This window comes from Pinus tabuliformis, chromosome J, assembly GCF_031772625.1.
Source record: "Pinus tabuliformis cultivar Carrire ecotype Pingquan chromosome J, CPIR1, whole genome shotgun sequence".
In the NCBI taxonomy this organism is placed as follows: Eukaryota; Viridiplantae; Streptophyta; class Pinopsida; order Pinales; family Pinaceae; genus Pinus; species Pinus tabuliformis.
In genome coordinates, this window is record NC_142295.1 from 390,744,268 (window position 1) to 390,765,781 (window position 21,514).

At 36.5% G+C, this 21,514-nt stretch overlaps 1 protein-coding gene across 1 annotated transcript in view; it reads right to left on the reverse strand.

Moving 5' to 3' along the window:
- The window catches only part of LOC149227418 (putative protein phosphatase 2C 59), a 124,369-nt gene extending 107,139 nt beyond the window's left edge, over positions 1-17,230 (reverse strand). The window contains exons 1-3 of the mRNA XM_089377781.1: positions 17,002-17,230; positions 8,016-8,399; positions 7,564-7,691 (exon numbers count right to left, since the gene is read on the reverse strand). Of these exons, the coding sequence (XP_089233907.1) occupies positions 7,564-7,691; positions 8,016-8,092 (205 nt within the window). The 5' untranslated portion in view covers positions 8,093-8,399; positions 17,002-17,230. The remainder of the gene's footprint in view (positions 1-7,563; positions 7,692-8,015; positions 8,400-17,001) is intronic.
- Between the last annotated feature and the right edge of the window lie 4,284 nt (positions 17,231-21,514).

Sequence of the window (21,514 nt, forward strand, 5' to 3'; positions counted from 1 at the left end):
CCAAAAAGTCACCTAATTTAATCCTTTTGCCCAAAAAATCGTAATTTTAGGAATAAATCCCGATTTTTTCAGGACTTTTTCCACACTGGTTTTGACATGTATCCCGAATTGTGCAGACCCACTCAAGCAACCAAGAACAACGTGGGGCCCTCGTATGGCCCAAAAACACCAAATTCATCATTTTAATTAAATTTAATTCACTACTAAGCTAACTTCATTTTTTTTAATTAGAATTAGAATTTTCTAGAAAATAAATAAATAATAAAATTAGAATTCTATAGAAAACCTAACAACCTCCTTTCTATTAAAAAAAAGGCACTCCACTCACTCATTTCCCACATATTCTTCAGCAAAGAGCTTCCTAGAGCAGCAGAGAGCATTTTAGTTGTGTTTTGGAGCATCAAGAGCAACCTTGCGTGCATTTCCAGCAAGAGAACAATTGTGGGCAGCAAAAATAAGGGCCTAGGCAACAATTTTTTTGTTGAGTGGATTTATTATGTTTTTGCAACATCCATGGCTTCTCAAAGTGGTGTTTTGAGTGCCCCTAGAGCTTCTCAAGCAACCAAGCAACGAGAATTATATCCTATTTGGAAGTATGTTACCGAAGTCAAGCAGATGGGTGTTGGGGGTACATGGGAATGGAGATACAATTCATGTAAAATTGATAGGACCTTCAAGGGCTCTTACAAAAGAGTCAAGGCTCGCATTTTGAATGAATAGATAAAGAGTATTGAAGTGTGTGCACACACTAGAGATCTGAAGGTGAGGGCTACATTTAAAAGAGAGCAAGATAGTGCTCAAAGGTTGAAGGATAAAAGAAGCAAAATTGGTACGTGTGGCACTATACAATGAGCCAAGGATTGTTCATGAAGCAAGAAAGACAAGGGCACTAGTCGTAGAAGAAGAGATATCCAAGCCATCAAATCCAGCTAAAGATAGTAGATTGTTGAAAATGCTTGAGATCAAGGGAGAGAAGAGGTTGAGTCAAGAGTAGCATGGGCCATCTTTGCTTGTGGCATCAGTTTTACTGTGGTTCAGTCCCAATATTGGCAGGATTTGGTGAGAGTGATTAGCATAGCCACTAAAGGTTTTAAGGGACCACACTATGAAAATACTCAAAACAATTTTTGCTCAAGAAAGAGGCAAATTCTTGACAATGTTTTAAGACCAATTCATAGTTCATGGGGTAGCACAAGGGTTTTCGTTATCTCAAATGGTTGGACCAATACAAGGTGTATGTTGTTGATTAATGCCATAGCATCATCACCAAAAGGAGTTGTGTTCATAAAAGCATAAGATTGTTCAAGTGAGGTAAAGGATAGTAAGTTCATTGCTAAAATTTTAATTGTTGCTATTGAACAAGTAGGGCCAAAAAATGTGGTGCAAGTTATCACAAATAATGCACCTATTTGCAAAGCTACGGGATTAATTATTGAGAGTAGATACAACCATATATTTCGGATTCCTTGCATTGTTCATACTCTAAATCTGATTTTAGAAGAGATTGAGGCTAAAACAAAATGGATTACGGAGGTCACAGGGAAGGTCGGGAAGATTATAAATTCATCACCAACCACCACCAATCTCAAGCAATATATTGAGAATCCTCCAAGTTTGAGTTGCTCAAAGTTGTTGAGACAAGATATGCCTCAAACTTCATCATGTTAAATCGCCTTGTTGAAGTCAAAACTACATTAATGAATATGGTGTTGGATGTAACTTGAGCTCAATGGAGACAAGCAAATTCAAAGAGGAAGAAGTATGGTGAGGAGGGTGTTGATTGACGAAGATTGGTGGAGCAAACTTGATTTCTTGCTCAAGTTCACATTACCTACATTTGATTTCTCCGAGATGCAGACACCAACTACAATTGGTTGAGAAAACCGTGGAAATTATTGCACAGGAGGTTCCCATTATTCCTTTTACAGATTTTGATTTTACAGAGCAAGAGAGGTCCATCATTGTTACGAGGTGGAATGGCTTTAACACTCCACTGCACACTTTGGCACATACTCTAAATCCAAGGCTTTAACACTCCATTGCATGCTTTGGCATATACTCTAAATCCAAAATTTTATGATGATGATTTCATCACTCAAAGCAATGGAAAGAGGAAGGCCCCACATAAGGACAAGGAGGTGGCCAATGGAGTGAAGAAAGTCTTTCAAAGGTTGTTTCCACCTTCTTTGAAAGTTGATGTAAGGGAGAAATTTTGTTTGTTTTGTTGTTGAATGAAAGGAACATGAACCCGGTTAAATGGACTTTTGATGGGGAAAACGGTGTTTATTTTCAAAGCCTTACTACACATATTCCATCACAAGTAGCAAGCTCTTCATCAACAAAATGTAAATGGATCACCTATATCTGTTCTATGAACTGCAAAAGGTTGGGATCACAAAAGGCCAAGGATCTTGTATGCGCATTTAAACCAATGCCTTATGTCTTGTAGGGGTGAAGAATATACAAGTGAATCTCATAAATATTAGGATGTGGAAGCAAAATTCCTAGACTTAGACCTCTCTCTTGCTGCTCTTGATATTGGCGGTTATGCAAATGGAAGTACTTGTGGAGTTGCCTCTTCTTCCAATCCACACTCTGCTTCTATTGAACAAGCATCTTGTTCTATTTTTTTTTATGAGGATGAGAATTGTTATGATATGTAATCATTAACACACACTCTCTCTCTCTCTCTCTCTCTCTCTCTCTCTCTATATATATATATATATATGATGTTTAGCTTTCGAGACTGATGGGGTTTGAAAAGCCAACGTTGTTTGTCTCATTCAAAGATGCGGCTCAAGGAAAATCTAATGCAGTAGAACAATCTTCATCCCTTTTGGGCCCCCATATTGTTGAGAAGGCAGATCAGACGCCAACAATAGATATCAATAATGAAGAGGTATGTTTTCTCTTATTCAATCTCCAATCCTCAGCTATTATCTGTAGATTTAATGGTTTTTGGCCTAAATCAGAAGAGTTACACCAATGAATCCTTTCAACTTGGACCAAAAATTGTCATATATCTTTGCTCCAAAGTGTTCTTTGTGGTACAATTTGTGTGTCCTAAGGATGCAAAGGAAGTACTTAGGGAGGGGCTGTAGTTTTGGGGTAGTATCAGACTATTCATCTCACCTTGGTTTCCAAATTCCGATACTTCAACAATGGCGGTAACCAAAATGCATGTATGGGTCAGTCCCCCAAAACTTCCTCTACCTTTTGGCACCAAAAAGGTTCTAATAGACATTGGAAATACCCTAGGTTCCTTCAAAAAAATGGATACGGACAGAATGGTGAATGGTCTATTTACTTTTACTCATATTTGCGTAGAGATAGATCTAAGAAAAGGTCTCCCTGATCGTATTTTATTGAAGCATGGATCCCACCAATGGATTCAAAGCTTGGATTATGAAAACACGACATTCAAATGTCGAATTTGTTTCCAAACAGGTCATTTACAGGATTTTTGTCCGCAAATCAAGCAACCTCAAAAAAAGAAAAAGGCAAAGGGCTCCAAACCCTTCAATCCTACCTCTACAGTAGCAGAAAATGTGGAAACCAAGGATGAGCCTCCCAATCAGGAGGACAGGAGTTTTCCAAAACCTGAGGATCCAGAACATCCCATGCAAAAGATTAAAGAACAAATCTTGATCCCTGAATCGGCACTTACTGACACTATGACCCACAAGGAGGATGTTTTGGCAAGCTCAAAGAGAGTCCATTCACCAGAAACTTCTGATTCAGATAAAGAATCCCCCCTCCAGGGGGGGCCTGAGCTGGCAATGGTTCCTATCTCTTCATCTGCAAGAGATTGGTAAACGGTCCAAAGACAGAAAGGGAAAAAGAGAAATTCACTAACTATTATCATTCTTAGTTTGCTCGGCTTTCTTACATCTGCTCTTCATGGTTTCAGTTGATTGCTTATGGCCAATGTTAAGGGTTCTATTTTCTTTTCAGTAAAAATAGCATGCTTGTATGGCTTCCTGGAATGCTTCGGCATCTGCACATGTAATTTTATTAATTACCAGTATAGATCCATCTTAACCACTGATATAGCAAGAGTCGAGAGGGATCAAATCCCTTAAGGTGCAAACCACTTTTATAGTGAAAAAATTGACGAAAAAATTCACACTCTACAAATTTGATTTCTCTCGAAGCTGCCCAAAACATTACAAAAGAGCAACAAGAACGTTTGTAGCAGTCCAAAAGCACCACAAAACAGCAACAAGGATGGCTGCAGCTATCCAAAAACACCACAAAACAGCCAAAAACTATGGTTGTTGTTGCCCAAAACAGCAACAAAGATGGTTGTAGCAACCTAAATATCTAAATCCTCTCTTGTTGAAGTCGCCCTTCCTCAAACCCCCCTTGTTGTAATTACCCTTGCTCAATTTCCTTCACTAAGTGTTCAATTCTCCCTCGCTCAAGCCTCAAACAGTGAGGACAAATGAAAGGGGCAGCCTCTTTTAAAAGAATTTTTTTATTTCTAGAAGCTTCTAGAAATCTCCAAAAAATATTATTAAAACAACTAACTAAAAACAATTCTTTTTAAACACTTGAAATGTTTTTAGTGGGTCCCGGGTGAAAAATGTCCCACAAGCACATCATACACACACTGTACAGCCACTGATACACGCTGTACAGAAAGTGAAATGCATTGTACAGCCCTTGATATGCGCTTCAGCCCTCTTCAAAAGTGTATCAAGCATGTTTTGGGCTTTTTGTACTGAAACGCACCTGGTACGGGATGCAGTGGGCCATCTTTCCTGAAACTTAGTCGATAGACTTACCTCAATAGGAAGATCCAAAACCCATCCTTGGAAGCAACATCCCATGGATCATGACAGACTTGGATAATCATGAAGGATACAAATTCACCCATGTTAAAGGAACCTTAAATCAGAAGTAGACAGCTAGCAAATAGAGATATCTCCCGGAAAGGAGACGGATTTATGAAATTGCATAACCTTCCACAGAGTGAAGGAAATTTTAGATCATTCCAAAGCTGGCAGTATGATATATTTGTGCTTGAGCTTCTCCACAAAAGCCATGCCAATTAAATGTAGTGCCCTTGTCAATTTAACCAGGAAGTGCCCAGTCCTCAACCGCCTTTCTCACACAAGCCCCAATGTCTGTCTGCTCTACACAGAAGTCCAATGTCACACAGTGGATGAATCCCCAATCCACAGAGGAAAAGGGAAACCAAGAACATGTGATTATACTGCAGAAGCACAAAACCAGCCAGCTATAAGGGGGGCCCAATCCACAAACTCTTTCAGAGAATTTCATGGAGCAGCAAGGCCATAGCCTCCATACTCCTGCCTCAAGAACTGGGAGAAAATCTCCAATAAAGGAATCTTGGACATTCTACATAATCAGGAAAATCATATGGAAGAGGCACTGACTCAACAGCAGATGGCATTTGAACAGAGAGTAGCAAATTTCAGGACCAACTGCTGGCAGCTGTCATAATCCTCGACACAAACTATTTGTGGAAAGTGGATGAATTCTTTCAAAAGGCAGGTCACCCACAATATAGAAACTCTTGTAAAGGACGTGCGGAGCCTCCACCCCCTAGCCATCAGTCTACATCAAGGAAGAACTTGCTCCAGTCCAATTTAGTAAATTGGTGCCTGGAAAGTAACACCCTTGTGGTTTCATGACTACTGATGCAACCTTCTTCCCCCCTCTCTTAATTCAGTATCATCATGTTCTGGCTTTTAGTTTAGGTTCTGGTAAATAACATTGTTGTAAGGGGGCTATGAAAGCCATGTTTGGAGCTATCAAATGAACAAACAGTATTGTGTAGTGGCTGGCAGCATACCACTACTCTTAGATGGACTTGGACCTCTCTCCAGAGAAAATCTCCAATAAAGGAATCTTGGACATTCTACATAATCAGGAAAATCATATGGAAGAGGCACTGACTCAACAGCAGATGGCATTTGAACAGAGAGTAGCAAATTTCAGGACCAACTGCTGGCAGCTGTCATAATCCTCAACACAAACTATTTGTGGAAAGTGGATGAATTCTTTCAAAAGGCAGGTCACCCACAATATAGAAACTCTGGTAAAGGACGTGCTGAGCCTCCACCCCACAGCCATCAGTCTACATCAAGGAAGAACTTGCTCCAGTCCAATTTAGTAAAGTGGTACCTGGAAAGTAACACCCTTGTGGTTTCATGACTACTGATGCAACCTTCTTCCCCCCTCTCTTAATTCAGTATCATCATGTTCTGGCTTTTAGTTTAGGTTCTGGTAAATAACATTGTTGTAAGGGGGCTATGAAAGCCATGCTTGGAGTTATCAAACAAACAAACAGTATTGTGTAGTGGCTGGCAGCATACCACTACTCTTAGATGGACTTGGACCTCTCTCCAGAGAAAATCTCCAATAAAGGAATCTTGGACATTCTACATAATCAGGAAAATCATATGGAAGAGGCACTGACTCAACAGCAGATGGCATTTGAACAGAGAGTAGCAAATTTCAGGACCAACTGCTGGTAGCTGTCATAATCCTCGACACAAACTATTTGTGGAAAGTGGATGAATTCTTTCAAAAGGCAGGTCGCCCACAATATAGAAACTCTGGTAAAGGACGTGCTGAGCCTCCACCCCACAGCCATCAGTCTACATCAAGGAAGAACTTGCTCCAGTCCAATTTAGTAAAGAGGTGCCTGGAAAGTAACACCCTTGTGGTTTCATGACTACTGATGCAACCTTCTTCCCCCCTCTCTTAATTCAGTATCATCATGTTCTGGCTTTTAGTTTAGGTTCTGGTAAATAACATTGTTGTAAGGGGGCTATGAAAACCATGTTTGGAGTTATCAAACAAACAAACAGTATTGTGTAGTGGCTGGCAGCATACCACTACTCTTAGATGGACTTGGACCTCTCTCCAGAGAAAATCTCCAATAAAGGAATCTTGGACATTCTACATAATCAGGAAAATCATATGGAAGAGGCACTGACTCAACAGCAGATGGCATTTGAACAGAGAGTAGCAAATTTCAGGACCAACTGCTGGCAGCTGTCATAATCCTCGACACAAACTATTTGTGGAAAGTGGATGAATTCTTTCAAAAGGCAGGTCACCCACAATATAGAAACTCTGGTAAAGGACATGCTGAGCCTCCACCCCCCAGCCATCAGTCTACAATGCTACATCAAGGAAGAACTTGCTCCAGTTCAATTTAGTAAAGTGGTGCCTGGAAAGTAACACCCTTGTGGTTTCATGACTACTGATGCAACCTTCTTCCCCCCTCTCTTAATTCAGTATCATCATGTTCTGGCTTTTAGTTTAGGTTCTGGTAAATAAAATTGTTGTAAGGGGACTATGAAAGCCATGTTTTGGAGTTATCAAACAAACAAACAGTATTGTGTAGTGGCTGGCAGCATACCACTACTCTTAGATGGACTTGGACCTCTCTCCAGAGACAATTATATAAATAGATAAATAACTTTTTTTCGTCTAAAAAGAAAGTACATGTTATGCACAAAAAAGGCTATGTGATCTATAATGCCACTCTCTGGACAAGGAGGCACATGTTATTTGCAAACATACCATCAAAGACTCCAAACAAGCCAACCATTTGACCATCAACCTCACAAATCTGTGTCTCAAAAAAGTCTTCCATTGAAGATCTTTTCCCTGGTGAGCTTGCAAATCCATAGCTGAACTTCTGATTCTGACTGCCAAAATGAAATTAAGTATTAATATATATTAAATCTTGCAGGAAGATACCCAATCAGTTCTTCAACAAATAATGAAATTTCACATAATTGTCTGGGTGCTATGAATAACAAATAATGCTATGGAATGAATTAAAACAAACATGGGACACAGTTGGAAGGATTCCTTCACTGTTATACATATATCTACACTCATAGTTTATCCGATATCTCAAAACCAAATAATTAATTTTTCACTGCATGTCTTTGAAACAATAGTTGAACCTACTTCAATAGAAGTTCTAAATAAACAATAAAGAAATAGACATCAAAGATGGTAAAAACCTGACACCTCCACCACTGACAGGGATGCTGATGCATTGTGGATCCCTAGAAGAAAATATAGAACTAAGATAACTCATGATCCTTTTATGAGATGGGAACCTTGTGGCATGTCATAGACCGTTTCAACTTTTATGCAATGCCGTAATTTGTGTTTCCTTGTAACAACAGCTGATGAGCCAGAGTGAAGATAGCAATATTTTAGTTGAAATCTTCAAGTCCCAATTTCATTATATGCTTAAACCTGGATGAAGTTCCACGCATGGTACTGAAGTCCATACACAAGATCAGTGCCTTGAATTTGCAGTTTATCGTTTCTGAATACTTCCAATCTGATTTTTAGAATGAATGATGGCTCGAGCTGAAACTTTATATACAATCTGGCACCTGCTCAAGATTTAAACTGTAAGATGCAGGTAAACTGTTCACCACAACACAGACTACGTAGCTGAATATCAATGCATGATATATTAGTATATTACTCAAATGAGATTAAAAGACTAACTTAGAAGTGAATTGTGCTAGAAACAGAATTTGTTCTTATCGAAAATATTTGCATACAATGTCCAACAGTCAGAAGATAATCGATAATAAGTTATAACCAACTAACAAGACTAAATGAGTTGTAAATTAGAGTTTTCTGGCAACTCAAACTTGACTGGTGTCACATGGACTTATTTTTGCAGGTTACTAAGGGATTTAATCCTAATTCAGGCACCCTGGAATAGTCCCAAATCCAATCTTAAAAAAGTGCACCATGAATAGCAAAGCGCAAGCATCAAGTGTTTCTGAATTTATGATGTTAGTCCACTAAGAGCAAGCAAAGAGGAGCAATATGCCTGAATTCTAATATACACGTAAAGATTGAGATGTAACTTCTTAGTTATCCATATTTCTTGTATTCAGCAACTCTAAAGGTATCAAAAGTTCCTTTACTGCATGGTGAAATAGTCTTTTTCTACTTTAGGTGAGAACACTAGTGCATCAGTCTTGTCTAGAAATTTAACTTTTGAAGTTTTCCTACCCAAAAACTTCCAGTTATCATGTTTATGTCGCCTTGAAGAGTGTGTTGGGAAAATATCAGGATGTGTACTGGTGCCTGTGATTAGATCTAATGAAATCATGGGTAAAAATATCAAACTTAACATTCTAAGGAGGCTGAAAAAAATTAGGGTCATGGAATACACAATGTAAAATTTACAATGGCACAAATTTACTTTCAACTTGGTAATGTCTGAACTTTGAACTATACCATAATGAGACAAAAAAACATGCATCTATATACACACAGAATGGAATTAAAGTTTTTACTAGAAGGTTGATTACTTGCAGACATTAAATTGATTCTCTTCAAAACCTGTAGTGTATATGCTTAGGGAACAAACACCGGTACAAGCTAAACTTCATTATCGTATTCTAAGTTACCAGGATACAGATACGGATTCAGATATGGATCCACCAGATTTTTGAAATAACAAGATCTGGATATGGTGGGGAACCGCCACGTACAAAGAAAACAATAATATTTTTTTAACATAGAGCTTGTGACATTCATGTTGATATATCTGGAAGGTTGTTGTTTCTCAACTAGAAAAGCTTTATTGGCAATCTTGGCCTAACAAACCTTGCACTCATCATCAAAATGTCCATAAATTTTTGTGGTATCAACACCACTTTTGCTTCTTTTGTGTCCCAAAAGGCAATGCAGTACTGGGAGACCATGTATTCTTGCCATCGTGACTAAGCCCTTTGGGAAGTGGAAAAAGGCTAAGAAGATTGAGCAGATTTCCTTTTCATGATAGGGTTAGCTTTGTGTAGCTTGACTTTTATTTAAAAAAAAAAATAGAAGGTGTGCTTCTTTGATGTAATAGGGAAGAATTCCAATGGCTTTCAACAGTCACATAATTTGCAACAAACCAATCAACTTAACACAATGAATGTATCTTCAACCTCACTTACCTCTACCTTGATAGATATTTTGTAGGTAACTACTAACATCTAATAAACTATTAGAAGATTTGTCTAGTGATCTACCAAACTTGGAGCCACCTTCCTAGCAATGCATCCTTGTACCCAATTTGGTAGAACCACTTGTGGACAACATCTTTGAAGTTGTCCTAGGTGACAATAGTAGGTTGGTTATTGATTGTAAAATTATTAGTGTGGATCTGCCACGATGTGAGGCCATGATAATCTATGATATGTGTGCAATAACAGCAATGCAAAGGAACCCACTTGCAAGTAAATAAGCGACGGGACAGGTAAGCAAAAACATGAGAAGAATTATTAGAACTACACACATGTTGTACACTCATTTGTATTATCTATAATATATATAGGAGTACAACTAGAATAGATCCATCTAAACCTCAAATCTATTAAGCACCGAGAAGGGTCAAAAAAAAACAATGTTTAAACCTTTCACTACTTTAAAGATCCATGGTTCACATGGACCTATGCTAGTTTTTTGGGTTATGGACAATGTTTTTTTCTGCTTAACATTTGAGGACAGATGTCAACTTTATTTTTCTTTTTCTTCATTTTACTGTTACACCACCAACTATGACACACGTGGCACATATTACACATCTTTTCCACCCTAGGCTATAACAGCACCTCACTTCTCCCAATGCAACCAATATTAAGATGGACCTACGCAAGACTATTTTGTTATGTTATAGTCAGCCTTTTTTCTCTTAACATTAGAGGATGGATGTCAAATCTTTTTTCATTTTAGTTTATTTTGTTGCACATCTATCACATGGGAAATTTTTCTTCCACTCAGGCTGTAAGAACACAGGGAGAACAAGTTTGACCAAGTCTCCAATAAAATATAATCAAGTGAGAAAATGATCAAGTTAGACCAAGTCACCGTTTGTTACTTAAAATGTCCCGCCTAACAAAACTTGGTTTCTGACCGTGGGACCCGCTTTGGACAATATGATGCTGACACTTGCTTTGGACAACATGATGCATATTGGCTAAGTGACGTATTTGGATTGATGAAGGGGCATGTCTATTGAGGTTGTTGTCAATTGAACAACATGGAACTAACAAAATCCAATTCTGAGCTCAAAGAGTGCAAAAATATAACTATTCAAAATCTCGTCAAAATGCTTGAGTTCCCATTGAAATAAAATATCAACTAAGTAGTGCCGAGCGGAAGAGGCCACATAATCATTCACTAGAAAGTCTTTGCATTAGCTTTGCCCAATATCTCATAAATTGCTAAATGAACTTCCAATGCCCAACATATGGTCAAATCTCTCATGAAACCCCTGCGAAATGATAGCAATATTGTCTATATGGGAGTAAAAATTTTAAAAACTATTATTAAGAAATTAATTATAAAAAGGGGATTTTAATATTAAAATGATTTTTAAGAGTGGCTTTTATTAAAGAAAAGAAAATGGCAGATTTCAAAGGCCCCCATTTCAAAAGGCAGGGATGGACCATGGAGATCCAAGTCCAAATTTCAAAACCACGTGGGATGTTTTGGAAGGGGTGGTTTACTACCCATTTTTCATATCCCCACTATACAAAGAAGTTACACATATCACAGCAATAACTTATAAGAAGTTACACATATCACAATAATATAAGAATTATAGCAATGTTATTGCCAAAACCAGACCCACTGAAATTATCGCCTCAAATTATTGCGATAATTTCGAAATTATCGCAAGTCAAATGGACATTATTGTCCTAGTGCTGGATGAAGGCAATATAAAGTTTTGATTTGTGATTTTTTAGGATCATTTCATTTTTTCTTGTGTTGAGCTTGAGCTCTGAGCGAAAATCCATAGCTTTCTTTGCCATCAGTTGAGCATTTTTATAGTGGAGATCTACTCCATTATTCCATAGCTTTCTTTGCCATCAGTTGAGCATTTTTATAGTGGAGATCTACTCCAGTATTCCATATCCATATTTCCAAGTATATTAGATTAATTTTTTCTTCATTTTCCAAGATTGGTATAAATTTAGAGTCTGCCTCTTCTTGCCTTTTTTTGAATTTCCACATTTGTTTTGTATCATAGGTCCAAAACTTGAAAATTTAATCAAAGATATACAAAATGCCAAAGCCATTGGACCAAATGTGGGAGTATGGTGAACCACGTGGGGGTGATAATAGAACAAAGTTGAGTTGCAAGCTTTGTGGAATGGAAATGTTTGGCAAAAACTGCTTGAAATACCACTTTGCCAAAATCTCGGAGCATGACGTGGATATTTGCCATATAGCTATCCCTGACATTGTCCTTATTGCAAAGAACTCAATTCTTGATACTGCTAGAAAGAGAGATTAGAGGGAGGAACTAAGGAATTGCATGGGAACCACAAGCTTCTCAAGGGCGAGGGAAACCTAATCCTTGGCCACACCTTCTTAGTGAATTACTATTATTGGATTATTGTTATAATATCTAGATGCCTCATGATGATCATCTCATGAGATATTTTTACTTTTGCTTTAACGTGATTTTGTGTTATCTTGTCAAAACTTATGACTGAGGACAAATACCATATGTCAGTCTAATATCAAAGGTTGATGTAGCACTTGACATCTTATACATTTTATATTGTAGTTTTATTTTCATATTTGTGTGACAATGTGTTTGTTTGATGTTGATGTTGCTTTAAAAGAATAAAAATTTGAAAAAAAATGATTTTTTTGTCTTTTTTTTAAGTTTCCTGGTAATTTTCAATATTTTCCCGATATTGCCAATAATTTAAATTTTGGAACCCCGGCAATAAATTGCCAATAACGATAAATGTAACAACGATCCAAAGTTCCTCTCAACCTATGACACATAGCATCACCTTGGCAATCCTCAATCACTGGTCAACACAAGGCAACTAACCTTGGGGCTCCTGACTGAAACATGGCAAGTGCACATGCACCTGTGCTGACTTAGCATATCATTGGGCAGGTGACATGGATGATGACAAAGACACAGGGGTATGGTAATGCAGCAGCCAAAAATTAGCCCAAGGTATCTATGGGGAGGGGTCCATGGAGATTGCCATTCAACAATGACTATAAAAGGTTTCATGGACACATGGTAGCCATTCTTGGGAGCTCTTGACTGACATATGGCAAATGCACACAGACCTGTGCTGACTTAGCACATGATTGGGCATGTGACATAGGTGATGACAAGACAAAGGGGTATGGTTACACAGCAACACAAAATTGGCACAAGGTATCTATGGGGAGGAGTCCACGAGATTGACATTCAACACACAACTATAAAGGGGGAATGTTATTTCAAAGAAATAGGTCAAGAGCATTTTACAAGGTGCATGCAGTATAAAGATCCACACTCCAAATCCAAGCGTCCAAATCAAATGGCAAATCTAATGGTGGCAAAGTCCTTGACTTCCAGAGGCCATAACTTGGGCTTTGAGTGTGAGAATCAAGCAAACAAAGGCTCGTTCAGAAGGCATTTTCAGGGAGAAGTGTCTAGGCATAATTTCAAAGGCTAATTCCTTCAGTAGTCCTCCCAGAAATTAAGCACACAGTCAGCTTTGTTGAGGCACAAATTTCCCCTATGTTGTTGGAAGAGCGCATATCATATGCCCATATTTAGCAAGTCTATTTTGGGAGTTGGTCGCAGAAAACAGGACCACAAATTTGGAAGCTTCTGCAGTTGGTTAGTGAGAAAGCTTTAACTTTGTCACTGGTTAACAAGAATCTCATCTTAACTAACTGGGAGATTTAATGACTATGGGAGCAGCAAGACCATGGGAGCTTAAATGACTATGCCAAAGGATTTATTATTAAATAAGAAATAATAATAATATGGGGCATTACAGGATTCATCGCCTAGTTACAAGTCTATATTCTCTCAGTGAACTTTCTACAGATTTCCATCTTTTTTGTCTGCTAACAGTTTGTAGTTTGAAGGCCATTTCACTTTTCACTCTCGAGTGTAAAGAAACAAGTTTGTGGCAGTGCCCCTGAGTCATTCTTGCTGATAAGAATGTATTGTGAGGAACTCTTGAATAGTATTTCGCAGTTTCTGATATCGTTACCACCTTGTATTGATATAATGGAGAAGTTCTGTGAATTTTAAACTGATGGTTTGTTATATAATGCCCAGCACGTTTTCTTTCTTATCAAGAGATGTTAAAGAATGCATTTCTCTTAAGCACTCAAGATATTCATGTAATTCTTTAGAAATCAAGGACTACCTTACTCTTTTGTATTTGAAGCATATTCACATCTTCTGCAGCTGCGACCAAAAACCAATCTCAGTGACTTGTCGTTTGGAATAAAGTTGCTCTACAGGAAGGGTTTCCAAGTATCTCTTACCTTCTTTCCAACCCTTTTTTTTTCATCCTCTCTTAGGCCATTTTCAGACCATCCTTTTCATTTTTCCCTCCTTTGATATAATGGAGAAGTTCTGTGAATTTTAAACTGATGGTTTGTTATATAATGCCCAGCGTGTTTTCTTTCTTATCAAGAGATGTTAAAGAATGCCTTTCTCTTAAGCACTCAAGATATTCATGTAATTCTTTAGAAATCAAGGACTAGCTTACTCTTTTGTATTTGAAGCGTATCTACGACAAAAAACCAATCTCAGTGACTTGTCATTTGGAATAAAGTTGCTCTACAGAAAGGGTTTCCAAGTATCTCCTACCTTCTTTTCAACCCTGTTTTTTCATCCTCTCTTAGGCCATTTTCAGACCATCCTTTTCATTTTTCCCTCCTTTGAGCTTATTGTAAAACTCAAAACAAGAGCCTTACCCAAAATCTGGCATCTCCAATTTTGAATGGCAAAGCTGCTGCTGAGGTGACAGTGGGTAGCAAGCTTTGCAGAAGTGAAGGGATTGCCCCTTTGGTCCAAGTGCCAGCTTGAGACCTAACGTATATTGTGGATACCCTAGAATCATTTTTCCTAGAGGAACATCTCAGGGAATAACAATACCAAAAATAACAAAAGATAGAGTACAATTGTAACACATGCTCGCTAGACTATCTCTCATAAACATCAATTTAACTTCGACTGGACTGGATATATAGCCATGGCTCTCTATTTACAGTATTTGCTGGAATCTGTCTTTGTTTTATTCTGCTATGCTTATGTTTGTTTCAATGGGCACTGTACCAGTGCCCCAAATCTGTGGCATTTTGGTGCATCTGTAATTTATACTGGTTTTAAATGAGAGCTGCAAAGTTTAATCTCTTCTGGTTGATTAAGTATTCAGCTATCTGTGCTAGGCAATCTCTCTCATAAATTTATGAAGACTAGCAGATTTTGTAAATATGTCTTCTAACTTCTGCCCACCTGAGCCTCAGATAATATGGAATCCTTCTTAGCAGGAAAAAAAAAAAAATCAAAAGATTCAATACTGTGAAGATGATCACCACGTAAATAGTCCAATGGCAATCACATTCATAAATCTCAACAACCAGTGATGCTGCGAATTTACACTGTTCACGAGGATTTAGCATTGTCTTGATGACAAACAACTTCTGCCATTTAAAGTTAAATTCCATAGCTAGTAACATAATAAATGAGGATAGAGAGAGAGAGAACCAATCACATTCGTAAATCTCAACAGCCAGTGATGCTGTGAATTTACACTGTTCACAAGGATTTAGAGTTTGTCTTGAGGACAAACAACTTCTGCTATTTGATGTTAGTTTCCATAGCTAGTAACATACAGAGAGAGAGAACCAATCGGGACAGCCATAAGGGAGTGCTTCCTACTAATATTAATGGTTGATTAGTTGCAAAGAGCGTATTTTTGCTGCTCAGCCTTTCCTTCTTCTCCTCTATCCCAAGGGATTAACTCAACTAGTTGTCTCCAGTGTGTTTGGGCATGTGTGTTTGGGCATTTGGCCATGTTCCATGCCAGCAGGAGCCCAGTTTGAATTCATCTGGGTTAGGCATACTAATTTACACCAATAGGTTCACTAACGATGCCATCCACAAATATAAGGAAACAAACCTTGGGTTACCTTTGGAGCTTTCCTTCGGGAGAGAGAGAAAGCAGGAGGCAGTGTGGAGTGCATTCTGTTGTTTGCTTAAACTTCAGTTGACACTTATTTTACTTTAAGAATATCATTCTCTTTTACTCTTGAATTTATCTTTCCAATTGCATAAGTTTTTCCATCGAGTAAGTCTAATCAAACAAGGGATCCCAATATTGGACAAAGTCATGCGCAATCTTAGCACATATTTGAAAAAAATGCTTCAAGAATTCAAGAATTCAATGGCTCAAGGGACAGAAGAAAAACTAAAAATAGTGGTCCAAATTGAAGTCACGCGATATCAGCATTGAAAAAGTTACAAAAACCATTTGCGAACCAAAGAAATCAATTGTTTAATGTATTTACCCTGCGATTACAAGGACCACTTCTTGCAGGGAATTCAGTCAGTTAAGTGAGGGTTTTACGATTGTCTGATATAAGAATGTGTATAGTCTTACTAACGTCATCAACCAATCCTTATTTAACTAACACTTGAATACAATGATTTCTATGCTTCTTCTACGAAAAATTAGCATATCTCAATTGCAAAAGCCCTGGTGATTTTACTAGAACGATAAGTCAACCACGATGCAACCGATTAAACATAATGTAAAATAATATCTGAATTTAAAAAATTGTTTAAATTGAAACAAAATGCCGGCAGAATGCAACCCTGACTGGACCATATTAAAGCAAGCAAGGCAATTAACGTAGTTGACGGAGTTGAATATCATCTTTGTAGCCAATATTTTGCAGAGAAAGGCCAGATTAACGTGATCTTCCAGTCTTTAAAAGGATTTCTTTGGCTTGCAAATAAAAACATAAAAAATTAGACAAAAGAAAACAACTGAAGGCAGATTCATAACCGAAGCCCGTGAAGCTAAGACCGACAAGAGAAAAACCAAAAGCCTCGCCAAAGACTCGAAAATTTCGCTCCGAAACCAGAAAATTCAGACGCGAAAACTCTAAAATATGCGCGATTCGCTTGCCGTTTAAAGAAAATTGTTTGCTTACCGTCAAACCGACATAAATCGTATTATTTGAGAAACGAAGCGAAACCACTAACATCAGGAAGCAAATTGATCGGCGAAAACCTCAAAATGGCAATCGCAGGTTGAAGAAAGGGATAAACTCGTTGTTGCGTCCATAAAACCGAAAATTGCCGGCAAGTTCTGACTCTTATTGATGAAACTCTGCTATTCTACTCTGAGAAACGAACGAAGAAAGTATCAAAAGTAAAGGGGTAAAAGGAATCCAGTCCAACCAAGCTGTGACGCACACATTCGCCGGAGGGGGATCCGGGCGCCTCCCGAGCCGTCCGATATATCAACGATCCGGATTAACTCTTCGCAGCATCCCGTATCGAACGATATTTAGGGAACCACGTGGCAGGATCAGCGGTGAGAAACTGTGCACCAGCTCATATGCGGATCACCAGTTTCCCAGAAGACGAGTGTTGTAGATAAACCAAACCAAACCATTGTGGAAAATAGGCGCATGGCGCAATCATAGTTGAAAACTGACAACCTCCCTTTCCACTATTTTACAGTTTTCTAAAAGACATGGAAAGATATTTATATAAATATTGAAAAGCACAGGGTTAGTTAGGTTTTCAGTCATCTTTGCTCAGATTATGAATATTTTAGTCATGACTAACACGGCAATGAGGCACATTTTTCAATTATTATTTTTTATTCTTTTCACATAATAACTAATTAACAGAATATTATTAAAATTAGGGTTATGTGATTAAAAATTAAAATTAAAATTAAAAAATTACGAACAAGAATTTTTTAATTCAATAAAAATTCAACGAAATATTTAGATATCAAAATTTTGTTATCATTCAAATTAATACGATTTTAAGATATTAAAATTCATTCAAGTTAAAACGAGATCCCTAAATGATTTTCTCTAATTTTAAAAAAATTATAATATAATATGTATGATTATTTGAATAAGAAAGGGATGTGAATTATGATACATATTTTGTAAATTAGTATAGATATATTTTAATTTTCAACTTGCACCCAGATGTATAGGTCGCGCGGTGGGGGATGTCAGTGTTCTCGCACCCTGATCGAACCTCCTAAGATACAAACTTACTAAGTTTTGAGAAGATCAAATTTTCTAAGATACTAACTTTTTTTTTACAGCAAAAATTTCTAAGATACAAACTTTTTTTTACAGCAAAACTTAAAGAAATGTTTGCACCTAAAGATATTTTATTCTTGGGCCTAATATAAAGCTTCTTCAGGGGACTAGCCCCCCCCTCCGCTTTAATATTTTAATTTTCAACTTACTAAGTTTTGAGAAGGATCAAATTTTCTAAGATACAAACTTTTTTTTTACAACAAAAATTTCTAAGACACAAACTTTTTTTTTACAGCAAAACTTAAAGAAATGTTTGCACCTAAAGATATTTTATTTTTGTTAGCTCTTGGTAGATCTGGAATTAAGATAGATTTTATTGTATTTTTCTTTTCATAAAGTTGATATAAAATTATTTAATTTATAATTGATAGTAAAATATTTTTTTTGTTTTAAATATTACATGTCAACTAAACATACACTGAATTACACATCATGTAATATCAATAATATTATTTCGAATTACATGTGTTTGTTGTTTATGTCTAAACTATCACAGTTTATTGACCACCTTTTTATTCAATGTCTTTTCTCACCTTTTTATTCTGTACCTTTTCTCTGAGGCTTTATGGATTGATGTTTTATCTTATTTCCATTTGTTGGATTCTAGTTCCTTTTCCTCATTTGCTTCATGTATGCAGTGGTGGGATCTCACTATGGGCTCTAATAAATTTGTACCTATCTTTATTGCCTGGAGCATACATAAGGTAAGAAATAAATACATTTTCAAGGACCTTCCCATCAATCCTCATTATATAGTTCCACGGATCATTGGGTTCTTAAAGGACTATCTGAGATCCCCTAAGCTCAACAAATCACGGCTAAGTTGGCATATGACTCCATTCTCTATTTGTCCTCAGCTTGAAGGGAAGAGTGGTGGTATAGAAAGATTTGGCATTGGACCCTTCCACATAAGCTTAAATGCTTTGTTTGGCTCGTCCTAGAAAAATGCATTCTCACCAGGGATAAATTACTGCGCATGGGGCTTAAATGGCCCAAACATATGTTTTTTATATCTAAATGGGTTGGGGTCTATTGACCACCTTTTCTTCCAGTGCCTTTTCTCTAAGACTTTATGGATTGATGTTTTATCTTATTTCCATTTGCTAGATTTTGGTCAATTTTCCTCGTTTAGTTCTTATATGCAGTGGTGGGATCTCAATATGGGCCCTTGTAAATCTTTGTTTGTCTTTATTGCCTATGGCATATGGAAGGTAAGAAATAAACGCATTTTCGAGGACCTTCCCTTCAATCCTCATTATATAGTTTTTCATATCATTAGGTTCTTCAAGGACTATCTCGGATCCCCTAAGCTCAAATCCTTTTGTCCTTTATGTTTTCCTTTGTGTCCCAGTTCCTGTCTTGTTGGCTTTTTTATGTTGCTTCCCAAAACTACCATTATGGTGGAGGTGCTTTCATTCTTCAACAGAGAGCATCCCCCTCCCATATTTACCCAAACTTTGGTGTCGACACTAACACTAAGGTTGAGATCTGTGCATGTTGGGCCCTCCTTTATTTTGCCTCACTCAAGCAGTTCACAGCGCTATAAGTTTACAATGACTCTAAATGTGTCATTGATTAGATCAATGTAATCAACAATATGCAAGTTCTAAGCTTAAGCCATTGGATGGATAGAATTTCCACACTGAAAAATAAATTTTGCTCTCTTACTTTTCAGCATATCCACAGAGAGTGGAAAAAACAAACAAACTTTATGTCTAAGAAGGCACTATGTGTAGACAAAGGTTATTTATTTTCTGAAGAAAGGTCGGGCTACCAAATCATAAACAGTGGGCACATTCAATCTCCATAGGTCCTCTTTTATCACTTGAACAACTTAGTCTTCAGCAAGAGCTCTACAATGAGACTTGGGATTGAATTTTGTTTTGTTCAGGCCATGTTGTCCCTTCAGTGTATTGTACACTAAATATCTTTATAAGTTGAAGAAGGCGGATTTTTTGTGTCCATATCAGTCTTATTGTTAAGCATATGTTGCATTTTTTATGGTAGGGTATTTTGACAATCTCTTTGGTGGTATCCTAAGCATTTGATGTAATATGTTATCTTCATGAACCATCATTGTTTGGCTTGTAAAGTCTCAGTTTCTTCTTTGATGTAGTTTCTACTATGCTACTTGTTTTATACCGAGGGCTTTTTTGCCAATGATTTATGCTCATATACTCCTTTCTCTTTAATATAATTGGATGATTTCTCCTTTATGAAAAAAAATAAAAAAATAAATAACATATCGTGTAGTATTAATAATATTAATATTACATGTCATATGTCACATGTCAACTCCATATTAAGTAGTGAAGGAATTACATATCTCCCTAGTACTAAATTTTTTTATTTTTTTTTAACTTTCATTTTAAAATTTTATTTATAGCCCACATTGATTTTTTTAAATATTAGTATTTTTTTAATTTGTTGATCCTAAATATTGTTTACACTTGCTGGCTCCAAACTTAAACAATCAAAATGTCTTATACTTAAACATATTATTTTATTATTTTTTAAATATAATATTAAGTTACAACATCTCTCATGTTTTCATACTTGATTGTAAAAGACCTCTAAACATAATATTATTATTATTTAAACAAAATAACAATACATAAAAAGTAAAATTATTATTTTACATTACATAAATAATAAACGAGTTGTTTTTAGTAGGACTTTTTGGAAGCTTTTCCAGCCTAATTTCTCTAAAATCAGGGTGACTCCAAAAAATCGCACTAAAAATAACTCCAATAATAAAAAAAACAATTAGTTAAAAAAATCACATCAAAACCTTTAATATAAAATACTTACCCATTTAAATTGTCTTAAATTAAAACTTCTAATATAAAATTTAAAACACTTGAGTATTTAAATTAACCCACTAGATTTAGAAACTCATTTAGCGCAAAACTTACTAAAAACACTTTTGGTTCAACTTAATAATATTATTATTATTTAAACAAAATAACAATATATGTAAATTAAAATTATTATTTTGCATTACATAAATAATAAAAAACAATTAATAATCTTTAAGGGATAGTTCGAGTTCTTGTTGCTAAGTACTTCGCCTATCAAGAAGTTATGGGATCAAATCTCCTCGACGTCCTTAAGATTAGGTCTTGTTAGTTTGGCCTACGCGTAGATCCTTTCAACCGCCGAATAAATCCCTTCAACAACTACTTAAATAACCCTTCAAAAAACAATTAATTAAAAAAAAACAAACAAACAAAACAAAAAAAAAAACACATCAAAATTTTTAATATAAAATACTTAACTATTTAAATTCATAAATCACATAAACATCCCATCAAAAATAAAATAAATTAAATTAAAACTTCTTTATGTTAAAACACTCAAGTATTTAAATCAG